The sequence below is a fragment of the Quercus robur genome, chromosome 9 (genome assembly GCF_932294415.1).
Source record: "Quercus robur chromosome 9, dhQueRobu3.1, whole genome shotgun sequence".
Classification (NCBI taxonomy): domain Eukaryota; kingdom Viridiplantae; phylum Streptophyta; class Magnoliopsida; order Fagales; family Fagaceae; genus Quercus; species Quercus robur.
The window spans coordinates 27025517-27041044 of record NC_065542.1 but is presented as its reverse complement, the minus strand read 5'-3'; the positions used below and the strand labels follow the sequence as shown (position 1 = coordinate 27041044).

The 15528-nt window shown below is 38.4% G+C and overlaps 1 protein-coding gene and 1 pseudogene across 1 annotated transcript; both read right to left on the bottom strand.

Moving 5' to 3' along the window:
* Window positions 1–3760: 3760 nt before the first annotated feature.
* On the bottom strand, window positions 3761–9248 carry LOC126700911 (sialyltransferase-like protein 2; annotated as a pseudogene).
* Window positions 9249–10287: 1039 nt separating this feature from the next.
* LOC126700910 (serine/threonine-protein phosphatase 7 long form homolog) lies at window positions 10288–12362 on the bottom strand. Its single transcript, XM_050399075.1, has 6 exons — window positions 12264–12362; window positions 11645–12167; window positions 11394–11530; window positions 11198–11308; window positions 10653–11024; window positions 10288–10560 (listed from the first exon to the last, which is right to left on the bottom strand). The coding sequence occupies exons 1-6, from the start codon at window positions 12360–12362 to the stop codon at window positions 10288–10290; spliced, it is 1515 nt and encodes a 504-aa protein (XP_050255032.1).
* Window positions 12363–15528: the final 3166 nt, after the last annotated feature.

Sequence of the window (15528 nt, the reverse complement as noted above, 5' to 3'; positions counted from 1 at the left end):
ACTGCACTTGACTTTCTTAACCATGGTGTATCCCCCCCAAAATTCCATGACACTCATATTGTACTTATTCCCAAAGTAAAGAATCCGGAAAAAGTGACTGATTATAGACCGATTTCCTTATGTAATGTGGCTTACAAAGTAGCTTCAAAAGTGGTGGTGAACAGGTTGAAATTGGTGTTGCAGGAAATTATTGGAGAGAACCAAAGTGCTTTTGTGGCAGGATGTCTCATCACGGACAATGTCTTGGTGGCACATGAGATGATGAACCATATAAGCAAGAAGAAGAAAGGCAAATGCGGCGAGATGGCCATAAAGCTGGACATGAGCAAAGCATACGATCGAGTTGAATGGGAATGCTTGAAGCAGATCATGAAGAAGCTGGGCTTTCATCATAAATGGATTGACACTGTGATGCAGTGTGTTTCATCTGTGAAATATGCAGTAAGGATTAATGGGTAGCCATATGGATTAATCCACCCAACTCGAGGATTGAGGTAAGGTGACCCTTTGTCGCCCTACCTCTTCCTTATCTGCTCAGAGGGCTTGTCTGCCTTGCTAAACCATGCGGCACAGAGGAAAGTGATAAAAGGGGTGGCTGCCTCAGCTAATGGTCCTCGAGTATCTCATTTCTTGTTCGCCGATGACAGCTTAGTGTTTGGAAGAGCAACAGTGAATGAAGCCACGGAAATCAAACAGATACTCAAAGTCTATGAATCCTCCTCTGGTCAACAATTAAACTGCCACAAAACCTCTCTATTTTTCAGCCCAAACACCGATAATGATGTAAAAGAAAGGGTGAAATCTATGTTTGGTGCACAGGTTATTAAACCTCATGAAGCCTACCTGGGTTTACCTTCACTCGTGGGAAGATCAAAAAATAATACTTTTTGATTAAATCTGTGGCCCAAGCCGTGCCCTCATATACCATGAGTTGCTTTCTCCTACCCAAAAATTTGTGCGATGAGCTCACTAGTGTGATCAAACAGTTTTGGTGGGGTCAAATTGGAAATGAGAAGAAAACCGCATGGCTGAGCTGGGATGCGATGTGCGTGCCAAAAGACAGAGGAGGGCTGGGTTTTCGAGACTTGAGAAGCTTTAATTTAGCTCTCTTAGCCAAACAGGGGTGGCGGCTTCTGACTAATCTCAACTCTCTCTTTAGCCGTGTGTATAAAGCAAAGTACTTCCCACATTGTAGCTTTGCAGAGGCGACATTGGGTCGGAATCCATTCTATGCATGGAGAAGCTTAATGGCGGCACAAAACATTGTACAAAGGGGTATGAGGTGGCAAGTAGGGAATGGAGACAAGATTAGGGTGTGGCATGATAAATGGATTCCTAGGCCGTGCACTTATAAGGTTATTTCAACAGAAAAGCCTAACTCCTCTAATGCTCTGGTTTGTGAGCTCATAAACAGAGGAACTGGGGAGTGGAATATTGACAAGCTAAACAGTTGGTTTTTACCCGAAGATAAGGAAGCTATCTTGGGCATTCCATTAAGCTCCAGCAACACTAATGATCGAATAGTTTGGGCCGAGAATAGAAGCGGGAAATTCACCGTTAAAAGTGCTTATGTGCTAGCTTTGGAAGAGAAGGCGCATAACACCAGAGCTGACTGCTCAGACGAATCAGCAAGGAGGAAAATATGGAAGACAATTTGGAAACTGGGAATCCCACAGAAAATAAAGCACTTTGCATGGAGGGCAGGACGAGACATTCTGGCCACAAAATCCAACTTGGCTAAGCGGCGAATCACACCGAACGGAATGTGCGATCTATGTGGACACAACGAGGAAACGGTCTATCACCTGTTGTGGGGCTGTGGTCACGCTAAAGAAGTCTGGAAGAATAGCAAAATTGTTCTACCGTTTGAAATCTCGACGCAATGGCACTTTTTGGATGTGGTGGCGAACCTACAGGAGTGCGAACATTATCGGCCTAGACAATTGGAGAAATTCATCTCGGTTTGTTGGAGTATTTGGAAGGATAGGAACGATCTCCGGATGGGTGGGAAAGGTAAAATGGGTAGAACAATCGTGCGGAGTGCCACACACCTGGTGGAGGAATTTTGGCTGGCTAATGAGGAAAAAACAGAGGCCCAGGCGGACCCAATTCCTCTGGTCACTTGGCAACCGCCAAGTCAAGGGTGCTATAAAGTAAATATGGATGGTGCAGTCTTCACGAACAGGAAACAAGCAAGAGCTGGTGTTATCATCAGGGATGGCGCCGGGGAAGTGATTGCAGCGCTGAGCAAGAAGTGGAAGTGTCCATTGGGTGCTATAGAAGCTGAAGCAAAAGCATTGGAAGCAGGGGTTAACTTCACATGGGAGATTGGTATTAGAGAAGCAGAGTTTGAAATGGACTCGTTGATTATTTGTAATACTCTACACGGACTGGTGTCACCGCCCTCTTCAATAGTGAACGTACTTGCTGGAGTTAGGAACTGGGTCTCATCCTTCAGGCAATGGAAGTTCACCCACATTAAAAGACAGGGAAATGTCCCTGCTCATTTACTAGCCCAACACGCTAGGATTGTTGAGGACTACTCTACATGGCTAGAGGAATGTCCCACTCTGATAGCAAATGCATGCATGCAAGACAGAAATGTAACCGTTTGATTTATTTTCAATAAAGTTCAGTATTTCCCATCGAAAAATAAAAATTTCTTTTTTTTTTTTTTTTTTTTTTTGGGATTGATGAGAATTAATGAATGCTTGGTCATTTTTTTTTTTTTTTTTTTTTTCGGTATTTTCGAAGACAAAAGTCTTATAATTTAACTCGTTTACACTTTTGGTGTGTCTATCAAAATTATTGGGGAAAAAAAGTTATCCTTTTTTTTTTTGGGTGGTTTGTCATTATTTTCCAAATATTTGCTATTGAATAAATTACTACTCATTGTCATCATGGGCAATTATAATATAATGATGGAATTAATAATCGAATTCCCTCTTTGTTTTTGTCAATACAACTTAGGACATGTTTAAAACTATTATTCTATTGTTTTGTTTATGTTTTTGATATAGGAAACTTTTGAAACCAGAAGCTTCCAATCCTGTTATTTATGAGCACAATCAACCAAATCTATTTCAACTTGCATTAAAAATCTCTAAATACATCATACACATACCCATCTGTCCCTTTTAAATGCCCCACAACCCATTATCCAAAAAAGAAATAATTACCACCAAATATTTTGGTCATCAACCATTAACCCCACCACTGATACTAGAAGAGGAGCACATCCATTCAGCTTTGGAAAATTCCTTCCTGGACTTGACTATGGCAAGGACATCAAGTGCCTCGGGTTTTTTCTTCCAGGCATGAGAAGCACTCCTAGTTTGACGAAACTGGGAAAAAGAATGAACAGTTATCCCAAGCTCCTACATATGGGCATGATGCAGAGAGCCTTGGACTGAAGGAATTGCATGGCAGCTCCTACATCTTCTTCCATCAGCTTTGCTACTTGCTGTTCTGTGCCATCATTTGACCACTTATCCCAAGCTTGTTGATTTGTTCCACCTCCAATGCCCTCACCCTGCATTACACACATATCAAAAGTGAATACATAAAAGCAACAAACATGAAAATACTAGAGACAGAAGAAGGCAGACAACTTATTGAACCATTTTTAGATTCAGACAAGAATGGCATGTCAAAGGAAAAAAGGTGACTTACGGCACCAAGGCCTTCTACCTGAGACATGAGGCACCAAAAAGGCACAAGCATTATTGAAGTGAGGACCAAATCCAAAATCAATGTTGCAAACAAACATAGGGAAACAAGTCTGTTTTCCAGAAAATGTTCTTTGGAAAACGAATCATTTTGTAGAAAACGTTATCTATCAAAACAAACAGAGCATAAGTATCTCGGGTTTATATAGTTTTGCATCCAAGTTGGTCTTTTATATATTACTTTATTAGGTTTTTAGTTTACTAGTCAAACTTGGGAATCCTAGTACTACTAGTACAAGAATGAGTACTTATAATATATATATATATATATATATATATATATGTTCTCAATGTAATCAAAGAATAGGTGGAGTTGATTAATAAATAAAGTATTTGAGCACAGAGGCATGTTGGCCTTCATGTGTTCTTTTCTCCCTCTCTCTTCTCTATATACTGCTTTTCTATCTTGTGCTAATGAGGATGTGTGTTTATTTGTCTTCCTTCTTCCTTATAATCCCAAATCAAGCTCCTCTTTCAAATGAAAACCCTAAATAAACCACAACCAGTGATGTAGGACAAATTCACCACATATTTTTGATGGTCACTAGCCACCTTTCTAAGGTTTGACAATGCTACAGGCTCTCTCTCAACTTGCTTCTTAGTAATTGAACATGCAGCTAATGGGTCACTAGACCCTGCTCCAACCCTCCTGTAGGCAATCATAAACAAAGAGGATAAAAATACCATTCACTAGACACGCAAGACAATAGTTTTCAACTAATACTGAAGTGGTCTCCAGATATTGAAAATTGATCTACTCATAATAAAATAAAGAACTAGAGTACTCCTGGAGTGAGCTTTTGGATTATGCTTAATAGGCCTTATCCACCCCTCTCCCTTTTTTCAAGTTACTTAGAAAAAAGATAATGCAAAAAAGGACTCAATTAACATTTTACGATAAAGATATGGAAGTAGGAATGTCACAACCAAAATTTTACTTTGAATACTATGTTAAGATTGACAGAACCATAGGTTTGAGCTATAAAGAGGAGGCAAGGAAAGGTAGATCTTCCATCAGTCAGTAATTACCCATGAAATGGATCTTTAATTATAAAAAATAAAAATAAAAATAAATCCTTCTTTCTTATATTGATTATTAATATAAGAATCAGCTCATTCACGAGAGCATTAATAATCTCAGATCGGGTTGAGATCATTGACTGTTGTAAGTGTTTCTCTAGTTGATGAGACCATTTCAAACAAAAAACATCTCCATACACAAACATGCCATAATTACTTAACCATGCCATTTCTGCAAGGTTGTCCGACTAATAATTGGATATATATTCCACTCATCAAATTGAGGGCCAAAGCTTGCAAAAGCAGGACCAAGAATGGCAAAGGAAATTGTGATAGTAAATAGAAGATGAAGAATTCATTAATGATTAAACATCAAGACAAACAATTATACCTGCCTATTCTAAATTAATATGTTTTCAAGACTAGAAAAATAAAATAAAGCTTACTCACTTCAATAATTTCTCTGATGCAATTCTAGCTGCTCTAATTGTGCCACGGCTTGGTACCCATTTTACAACACGGTTTGGATCAGCCCGCATGGGAGAATGAATTTTGATAAGCTTAACAAGCAGAAGTAAAATATATCAAACAATGCTAATGATAGAAAATAACAACCTATGAGAGGAATTCACTCACGTAAGGAAGAATGATGGAAATGTTTATACAAGTTGCAATGAGAAAAGTTTATGATATCATAATCTAATTCTAGATAATTAACAATTGCCATGATTTATATTTTAATATTGAATTACAACATTTTCCCAGCATAGTGCCATATAAATTAGGAAAACAATGGGGGTGGGAAGGGGGGGGGGGGGTGATGTTCATACACCACATAAATGGAAGAAATAAACCTCTACCAGTGCTACATGACCTTGTAATTTGAGTATGCAACATCAACACCCCCCCCCCCCCCCCCCCCATAACAGGGATTGAGCATTGGTAATCTTTCCTCTCTCAAGGAAGGAAAGCTTATATTAAAACCATTTTCATGAGGTTAAGATTAATAAAACTATAGAATCAGCATATTAATAAAAGAAAAGTTGTTGACTTACTCCCAAACACTCCATCATTTGATAGTATGCTCTACCATGCAAGGAGTATGACCTTGTCGAGATTCGGAGAAATATCTAGTCCTGAAAAAGTATCATAAGGCTCTCTGATCAGGTAAACATAATCAGATTACATAAAAATACTTTATTTGGAACTACTGAGTGCTGGAAAATATATAAATAAATTCTATACCATTCTTTATAACCGGGATCCACAGTGAAACCATACATATCTACTGATTCACAAATAGAGAGAGCAAATTCAAGAGCCTTGAGCCCAGTTCCTTTTGCTGCTGAACCAAAGGATCCACCTAGCATAAGATATACATGATTTGTTATTGGAACTTCCTGCATAACAAGCATCCCCAGGAAAAAGAAAAAAAATCAGTAAGATAATTATCCCCAAAAGCAAGTAATTTGCCATAGTCTAATCAAGCAAATGCCTGAGTGGCCATCTATTTAAGAGGGAATACAAACGAGCCAAGACAAGTAACTGGGAGAAGAAATTTCAAAAAATGTTTAGATTCAGCAAGAAACTTTTCTTTCTTTCTTTTTTGCTCTGGCTCAAACCCAGAAATTAAAAGCATGGTCCTATAATAAAGCGATATATGCATGAACATATATATCTATTAGGACATTGTTAAGGAAATGAATTTACAAATTAATACATTTTAAAATCACAAGAATAATTAGTTAGTTAATTAAATTTGCACTTGGATGATTTTTGGCAACAAGTAAATGCTAGGGGAGAAGATCAGACTTATGCAAAATATTAAAGGAGACCAAATTCATTTGTTGAGGGTACAAGCAAAACTAAAACAAGATACCAACCCGTATCATTTTGTTCATAATGTCATGAATTGTTGTTTTTACGATCAAGACCTTCTTCCTTCTTTCTGCATAACCCATATCTTTAGTTTACTTCTAGTAACATGTCACAGGCTTCACAAGTTAAAAAAAAAAAATTATGGTGCTCATACCATCTAACTCCACAACTTTATCAAGAGCTTTAGCAGATCCCCTATTAAGAAGACGGAATGTACTTTTCTTGCCCACATAGTCTGAATAATTCTGCAATAAATCAAATGATAGGAGACTAAGGAGAGGTAGAACATTTATTAAATAAAGCAAAGAACAGAGTTTCTAACATCAACATTGTAGCAGCTTAACCTGAATTGGAGCACCATTTTCTCTGATAACAACATCATAACCAGACTGATGTCCCTTCCAAACTTTGTTTTCAGAAGATCTCCTGAGTTACCAATAACAGCACATCGGCCAAACTGCCGTGGAAGATATGGTGGCGTTTCGGGAAGTACCAGTGAAAGTTTCTCCATGCATAGAGTCTTATTCTTACATTGGTTGCTGCAAAAGAGAAATGAACTACATCAGCTAGCACATGGCTGTGAATTTCTCAGCACCTTTAAGAACCTAATTTCATATTAAACTAAAAACCAAAAATCTAAACAAAGTCCAAGCCTCTTGAGAACTTTCTAGAAAAGTTTTTCTTCTGTATTATTTTTGACTTCTCAGGACTTATACTTCATAAGATGAGTTGATAATTTCCTTTCTACATTTTCTTCTTATCTTTGATTCAATACATTGAATAAGATAACTAGTACCAGTCACTAGTACAACTACTTACAGAAGTACTCCCTTATTGATCCTGCGCCATGCATAATCCTCCCATCCATTTGGTAAAGCATCAATGAACTCCTTGGTGAGTATTCTAGAACTATTGCGCACCTGAGTAATCAACTCACTATATAACAAATCAACTGTAAAGCATACAAGGAAATCCTAACAAACAAATTAAGTATAAAAGGATCACAATGAATCTGACAATAAACAAGACAGAGAGAAAACAAATTTAACATTATTGCACTAAGGTGTCAGCTAAAAAAAATATTCTCTAATGTCAACATGTCTTTGTCTCCAAAATTAATGCATGCAGTTGAATAGTAAAGGAAGGTAGAACAGCCTGCTCACCTGTTCCCATGTAGCCACAGCTTCACAGAGATCAAAATCAAAGGATAGGCCTTCTAGTTCACCAGTTTTAGGATCTTTCTGTTCACAACTAAAAATTTCCAAGGAACTAAGTCAGAGTATAATAGCAACATGAAATTAATCAAATCACATTTCCCCATATCATAATTGATATATTTTCAAGAATCACAATAACACAAGCCTCAAAAATTGCGAAAATCAAAGAGAAACATACCCATTTGGGGATGGTGTCGCCGTGGAATTTTATTGTGACTTTGCAATAATCTTCACCACTCAAAGCTTGTAAACCTAATACATTTGCAGTCTGCACCAAAAAAATCAAATTCAGCAAGTACATAAAAACCATAACTTTCCCTACACGCAACTCGTGTATCTCACATAGACATCGTAACTAAAAACCCAACTCAAATTTCATTGATAAATTACCACTTGTCCTAAAAGCTTATGTAGTTAGGAAATAGTAACCATTATTCAAACACTCCCCCTTGCGTAAATTTTAAATGAGATATAGAGTAGAGACAAGCATCGAACTCAAGACAACCTGTTTTAGAAAATGGTGAATTTTATCATTTAACCATTATTTTAACATTCACAAATACCCGAATCAACCATTCGGGTTTTAAGCTACCCTAATTCTCACAATGTAGCCTCAATTAATCCAATCTAACAATACTACTAAACAATTTCAGTTCAAACCAATAAAACCACAAGGCTTGATCACTACTAAACTCCAAAATATTCAAAAGTTTATAAGATCTGTAAAATGAAAATATGTCACTTCAGCCATATATCTCTCAAAAACTTGCATTATTACCTTTCTCAGAAGAGCTCAAAAATATCACCATGCTATGAGTGAACTGCGATGTTTTCTGTAGCAAAGTACAGGATTTTTTACAGCAGAAAATGTAAAAGCAAGAGGATCTAAGTGCAAGACACTAACCTTTGTACTTCTAAGATAATTGTTGCCATAAGTTAGGACCTTTTGACTTTCTGTATTGTTGCAATATACTACCCTTGAGAAGCCAGCTCCTCTAATCAGTGAGTGTTCAGGTTGAAGGGACGGAATCTGTGTAAATGCATCTTCTTTCTTATACCACCAGCCATTTTCTAAGCTATCATTTCCACCCCTAATTGTTTAAATACTTCTATTCCCACACCATAGAACAATTGTGAACCTATAGAGCAAATAATTTCTGAGAATTCACCTTTCTAAGGAAGCTTATCCACCACCAAACTTTCTAAACTCAATTCCCAATTACTAATAACAAGTCCTGCCCCCTCAAAATTTAGGCTCAAATTGATGTCAAAATTAAAAAAATTAATATAGCAAATGAACCAATCCAAAAAGAATGTTATATGAAGGGGTTATTTTCTTGAGTTGAAGTGTATCTCAGTTTTTATTATAGACCTGACTACTAGCCAAAATGGCCAAATACCACATTTTCCTAAATTTACTAGCAAAAAAACAGTTGTGCAACTGAAAAATAACGAACATAAGTTATTCTATAGGTCTAAAATGGAAATTTCTGAAGTTCATTGCCAGAATTTTGCAAGTTACGAACAAAAAATATATCAGCTTGTAAGCCCAAATCTTCAAGTTCATTGCCAAAATATATGTGCTACAAAAAATATATCACCAAAGGACAAGAAGATCCCATACATGACAAAAAGATCCTATACCATTACAAACCCAAAGTAGCACTGATTCTTGACCATTCTTGAATCATCCTCGTTTTCTTCTCCTCACCGGTTCCTTGACTGGTCTCACCTTGCCTGAAAAGAACACAACACAAGCAAATACTAATATGCAAATCATTTAACTATAAAGAGATGTATATGTAATCGGTATCAAATCAAACTATAGTACCATGTCCAGTCCCACAGTCAGGAGGATGTGTTCGTGTCCGTTATGGCCTTCGTGGCCGATCCTCAATGTGTGAAGGCTCTGGTGGGGGGGTGGGTATCTGTGTCTGGATGAACTCGGTATGCATGCCCTCAAGGGGGACAGCACCAGGGGTGGGTCGCCCAGGAGTAGGCATGAATCTCATCTCATCTCTACCATGTACAACTGCGGGGGCAGTGCCAGTAGTCAGTGGGAGAGACGTACGAGTGGTGGGCAACGGAGATGTACTAGGGGATGTGGGTGGGCAGGTACCATTGCTCCTCATGGATGGGGACCGAGATGTGTGGGCATGGGCAAACGTATGGGATGGACCCGCATTATCGTGTGCCATGGAGCCTATGTCATAAGCAGTGTCCAAACACATCTCATCTGTTGTCTGACTTGCTTCCTCCATGGTGTGGTCATGCACGGGTGTGTGGCGCCGACTAGATGTGGGCATGGGTGTGTGACGTCGAGTAGATGTGGGCACGGGTGTCTGATGCCAACTGGATGTGGGCACGGGTGTCTGACGTCGACTAGATGTGGGCACGGGTGTCTGATGTGGACCAGATGTAGAACGCTGACCAGATGTGGGACGTCAACTAGATGTGGGCACGGGTGTGTGATGCTGACCAGATGTGAGAGGCCAACTAGATGTACGACGCTGACTAGATTGACAGCCTCCATGCCCTTGACGTCCACCTGCTTGCCGACCACGCCCTACAGCTAGTTCACTTGTGTTGCCCACATTGCGTGCATGGTCCAAGGTTAACCGACCGATCTCTTCAATAGATTGCAAGGCAATAATATAGTCGGTGTAGATCTCATACCCTGGTTCGCACTTTGCCATAATCCTCAACTGTGATTCAACCTGTCACAAATATACAAGAGTAGTGTTAGTAGGTTGAACTAAACTATGCGAAGCAAGGTACATTTATAATAAAACAGTCTTTGTAAACTTACCAAAGTGTCCCAGTACGAAATCTCTTTTGTAATATGGCGAACAGTGCGGGGACGAAACCACACCATATACTCATCATTGTAGCTCATCTCCCCATGAAAGGGCGGTGCATCGGCAATTGTGGCATGCGCAGCCCATTTACCAATATGCAGGGCATGTACTTGGGCCCAATTTTGATGCTGCTTGCCCTGGAGGGTTATCTTGTGCAGTTCAGTTGAAGTATCAACATCGACTGGTATGCCTTGCTTCATCCCAAATTGTCGGAGAACACGTTCGGGATGATGGCCTTTAACCACCCAAAAATGTATGAGCGGCACGATAGACCTCCATATGTGTTGGCCTGCCAAATAATTTGTGTACGGCTCCCAGACAATCTGCAATGATCCAACAGATGCAACAACCATATTAACAATATAATTAGAAAAAATGTGTAACGAATGTGAACAATACATGTAACTCTGAAATAAAAAATGTTTATTCATTCCAAAGTGAATTGTAAGTACAAAAAGTACATGCCAAAGCAGTTCCCACTTGTAAGACAAGATACCTGATTTGGCCGTAGCGAAGTAAGCGACACACAATAGGCACACAGGACGTGCATTGAATGTTCAGTTGTTATCTTAGCCCCTTTCCATCTACCAAACAACACAGACATAACCTTCATATTAGTTACTTACATAATTCCCATGCGAACAAAGTTAATGCGGAAATGTAAAACGGTAACTATCTAAGATGCTACATACCTGATAGCAAGTGGACCTAGAGGCAGTGCCTGGTGTGGATGTCTCATCACAGGACATATGTGTGGAAATCTCGCCCACGCCCACAACTGCACCAATAGCAGTGCACTGCCGATCTGCTTGGCTGTCTTCTCTGATGCCTTACAGAGGTGTCTATAGAGCCAACTTAGTGCTGCACTACCCCAACTATACTTCTTTTCATTGCAGTTACATAATTGAGATCCGATCGCCAGACTTGTCCATAAACAGTGTACCACCTAACATCTCCAGTATGTAAAACCGAGCATACTTCTGCACAAGCACCTCAGGGCCGTCAACCGGGAGAGGGTTACTAAACCGATCCTCAAGCCATTTGGCTTTTACCCTCGGCCCTTCCATCACTGCAGTGTTCTTATTACCACCAAGTTCTCTATCTAGCGGCCTATGCCCTAGCCAGCCACCGCAGAGTTCGCGCCAATTGGTTTTCGGGGATGTATATACCACCACCGGCAAGCCATCTACAGGTACCCCCATTATAACCTCCATATCTTGTAGTGTGATGGTCATCTCACCGTGGGGCAAGTGGAATGAGTGTGTCTCCAGCCGCCATCTCTCCACCAACGCTATGATCAATGTGTGGTCAAGGTCCATATGTGGGACCCGAAGTAGCCCATCTAACCCCGCATCAGTGATATAAGCGGCAATTCGTGGATCTAACCCATCTAACCCACCTTCAAGCAGACCTTTCTCCCGGTGACGACAAGTCAGTACACCTGGCACTTCTTGCAAATAAAGCAGCTTAGTATTAATAATGATTAGAGTACCACATAATAATTACGCTTCAAAGTTAAATTCCAAAAATCTTTCTACTACATATATTGAACAAGTGCATACCTCACCTTCCAAATGAGCATCCCAAAGCAAACTTGAACGATGCTCATCCTGCCCCATCAACAAAGTCTGTATAGAGGGTCCTGCTCCATATGGGTCCATATTTGGCATTTGGTGACAATAGCAAGATAGTCTTATTTATTTATTTTTAATTATAAACATATTTGACTGAAAATGGCAATAATATATATCTAATGCAGCCTTCACTGATTTCATAAAAAAAAAAAATGAATTAAACTTGAGAGAGTGAGAGGGAGACTCAGAAAGTGAGGGATGAGAGTTTAAATTGTGGGTAACAGGGGTTCTTAGAGTTTAATGGGAATAGACTAGAACAGTACTCCCATTATTCAACTCAAGTTAAGGTGTTCTCCAATGTCAAACATAGGCCATCATGTCTTTCCCACAATCTCAATAACAAGTTTTCATTTGGTTTGACATGCCCCCCTACTCCTAGTGCCCCTAACTTGAATCAAACACTCATTTTTCCTAATGCAGTCCTTCATCCTTACTGCACATGGCAATCAAATTGTAGATTGAAACAATTCTAGGATTAAACATTAAGATGTCTTTGTATTACATTGTACTATCATAAAGAAAATGCATAAATAACTTTGAGGATAAGTTTTCAATATAGGAAACCCACGAACTTATTTAAATACCAATCATACCCAAAAAATGCCAAAAATGTAAGCGCATCATGGGTAGTTCAATTTTCTTCTCAAATATAGAGTTTTAATGGCTTAATTGACTTGAATAAAATGAATTACAAAATAAAAAATGAGTATGCGATTGTGGGGTGCAGTAACATTCTTCACAATACAAATTGCATAAATTCTCTTTTTAATAAATCTTAAATATTCAAATAAATAGGGGTGTGCATGGGTTGGGTTGGGTTGGGTTAAGGGGATTTTTTGACCCAACCCACCATGGTGGGTCAAAAAAAATTCAACCCAACCCAACCCATCACATAAGTCCAACCCAACCCAACCCAACCCACATGGGTCGAGTTGAACTCATGGGTTTGACAATTTTTTTTTATTATTAAATTGAGTAGAAAAAAAACATAAATAGTAATATATTAAAAAAAATCTAAAGATTAATATCAATGTAACTCCTTAAAGGCTTAACACTAATGACTAAACAACAATAGTAATTTATTAGGATTTGTGTGAACTAATTGGCTTTTATATAAGATAGGAAGAATTGGTTATTTAAAAAAATTTATTAATTATATAATATATTATATATATATTAAATTAGTATTAGTAGGAGGAATTGAGGAAATGCTACTCTACAACTGTTTTTTTTTTTTAAATTATTAAATATATAATATATATTTAAATATATATATATATATATATAAAAGTGCCCTACAATTGATTTTTTTTAAATTATTAAATATAAAATATATTTTAAATATATATTAAATATGGGTGGGTCGGGTCAGGTTTGGCGGTTTGGAATTTTATGACCCAAACCCAACCCGACTCGCTATAAAAATTTTTTTGGTAACCCAACCCAACCCACCAAGTCTTAAAAACCAACCCAACCCGGTGGGTTGGGTTGGGTTGGGTCGGGTTTAGCGGGTCGGTGGGTTTTCTGCACACCCCTACAAATAAACTTGCATATTCACATTTGCATTAACCCAGTATGCTGAAAAAAATATTGGAGACAAAAGCCAAAATAAAATTAGAGACGGACCAAAAATAATTTAACTCATAGTTGTGGGAGTGGGACATTAAGAAATAGAACAACCATCTAAATATTGCAGATAACCACAAAGATATTGCAGAAATAGAACAACCATCTAAATATTCATTAACAGCAGCCTTGGGGAAAATTCTAACTAAAAGAGTATCACTTTGTAAATCAATATTGTATTTGCAAACGTAATAGTGAAAAAGTAGACCATTTGCTTCTTCATTGCAAAGTTGCTCCTAAGTTAAGGGCTCTCATTTTTTTTTCCCCTATGTACAGAGAACAGTGGTGACTGGTGATACTGAAGAGAGTGATAGATGATTTATTTGGTTTTTATAGCTGGTCTAGCAAACATAGAAGCTCTCTTACTTATAATGGCACCACCTTTGTTTAATGTGGACCATATGGAGGGAGAAGGAAGTGAATGTTTAATGAAAAGGAGTCAACAGTTCTAGAGATAAAATCTGGCTTTTTAAGATCATTGTTCGAGTGGTCCTGATCATAGGCAATAATGAGTAAATTTCTATTCTTAGATTTCATTGATTCACTCTCTATTCATAGGCAATGATTAGTGTTTTCATTTTTTATGAGTATCTTCTACACACATCCAGTGTGCATAGAGTATCTCCCCTTTCACATTAAAATCTTACTACTTATAAATAAAAAATTGAAAGAGAAGAAGAAATTTTAGACAGTCTTAAAATGAGTTTTACGGCCTTGAAAATTGTCTGATGATAGCATAAGACCTGTTAAGCACTAAGATTGTGCGGAAATTTACTAAAGCATCTTGCCATCTTCTACATGCATAAAAATACCCACAAATACCCACAAATTATGCATAAAAATACAAAATTTACAAACACAAATACCCACAAATACCCAATGCTCAAACTGAAGGTGCAAGTTGAGTGAGACCTACCTTGTGAGAGGGAGACCGAGAGCGAGAGGGAGACCGAGCAACAGAGCGAGAGGGAGACGGAGAATGAGAGCGAGACTGAAAGGGAGATTGAGAGCGTGTGGGAGAGTTTGATAGCGAGATTGAGAAAGTCAGAGAGAGTTGAGAAGGAGATTGAGAGAGTCAGTGATGAGAGAGTAGCTGTGGGAATGAAGTTTATAAGCTGGGTTTCAGAAAATTGAGAGAGGAAGTTTTGATATTATTATAAAATAAGTTGCCAGTACAGAATGGTACCCGAGATTGCTGGACTCGGGTACCACGCATAGTACTCGAGCCCACAAAGCTCGAGTACTAAGGGGCCAATTTTTTAGGACTTAAGTCCATAAGCAGAATGGTACTCGAGCTTGATGGACTCAGGTATCATGAATAGTACTCGAGTGCACCAAGCTCGAGTACTAAATGGCCAAATTTTTTTAATTAAACTTTCAATGTCAGTGGGCCACGTTGGATTAAAAAAAAAATGGTACTCGAGCTTACCAAGCTCGAGTACCACAAAAAGTGGTAGATCACTATATTTTTCTGAAACAGTGTTTCTGGGCAAAATATTTCAAGAATTGATGGTATTTGGACATTTTGGCCGTAAGACCAGACTAGTTTTTTAGAATTGCAAAGCCA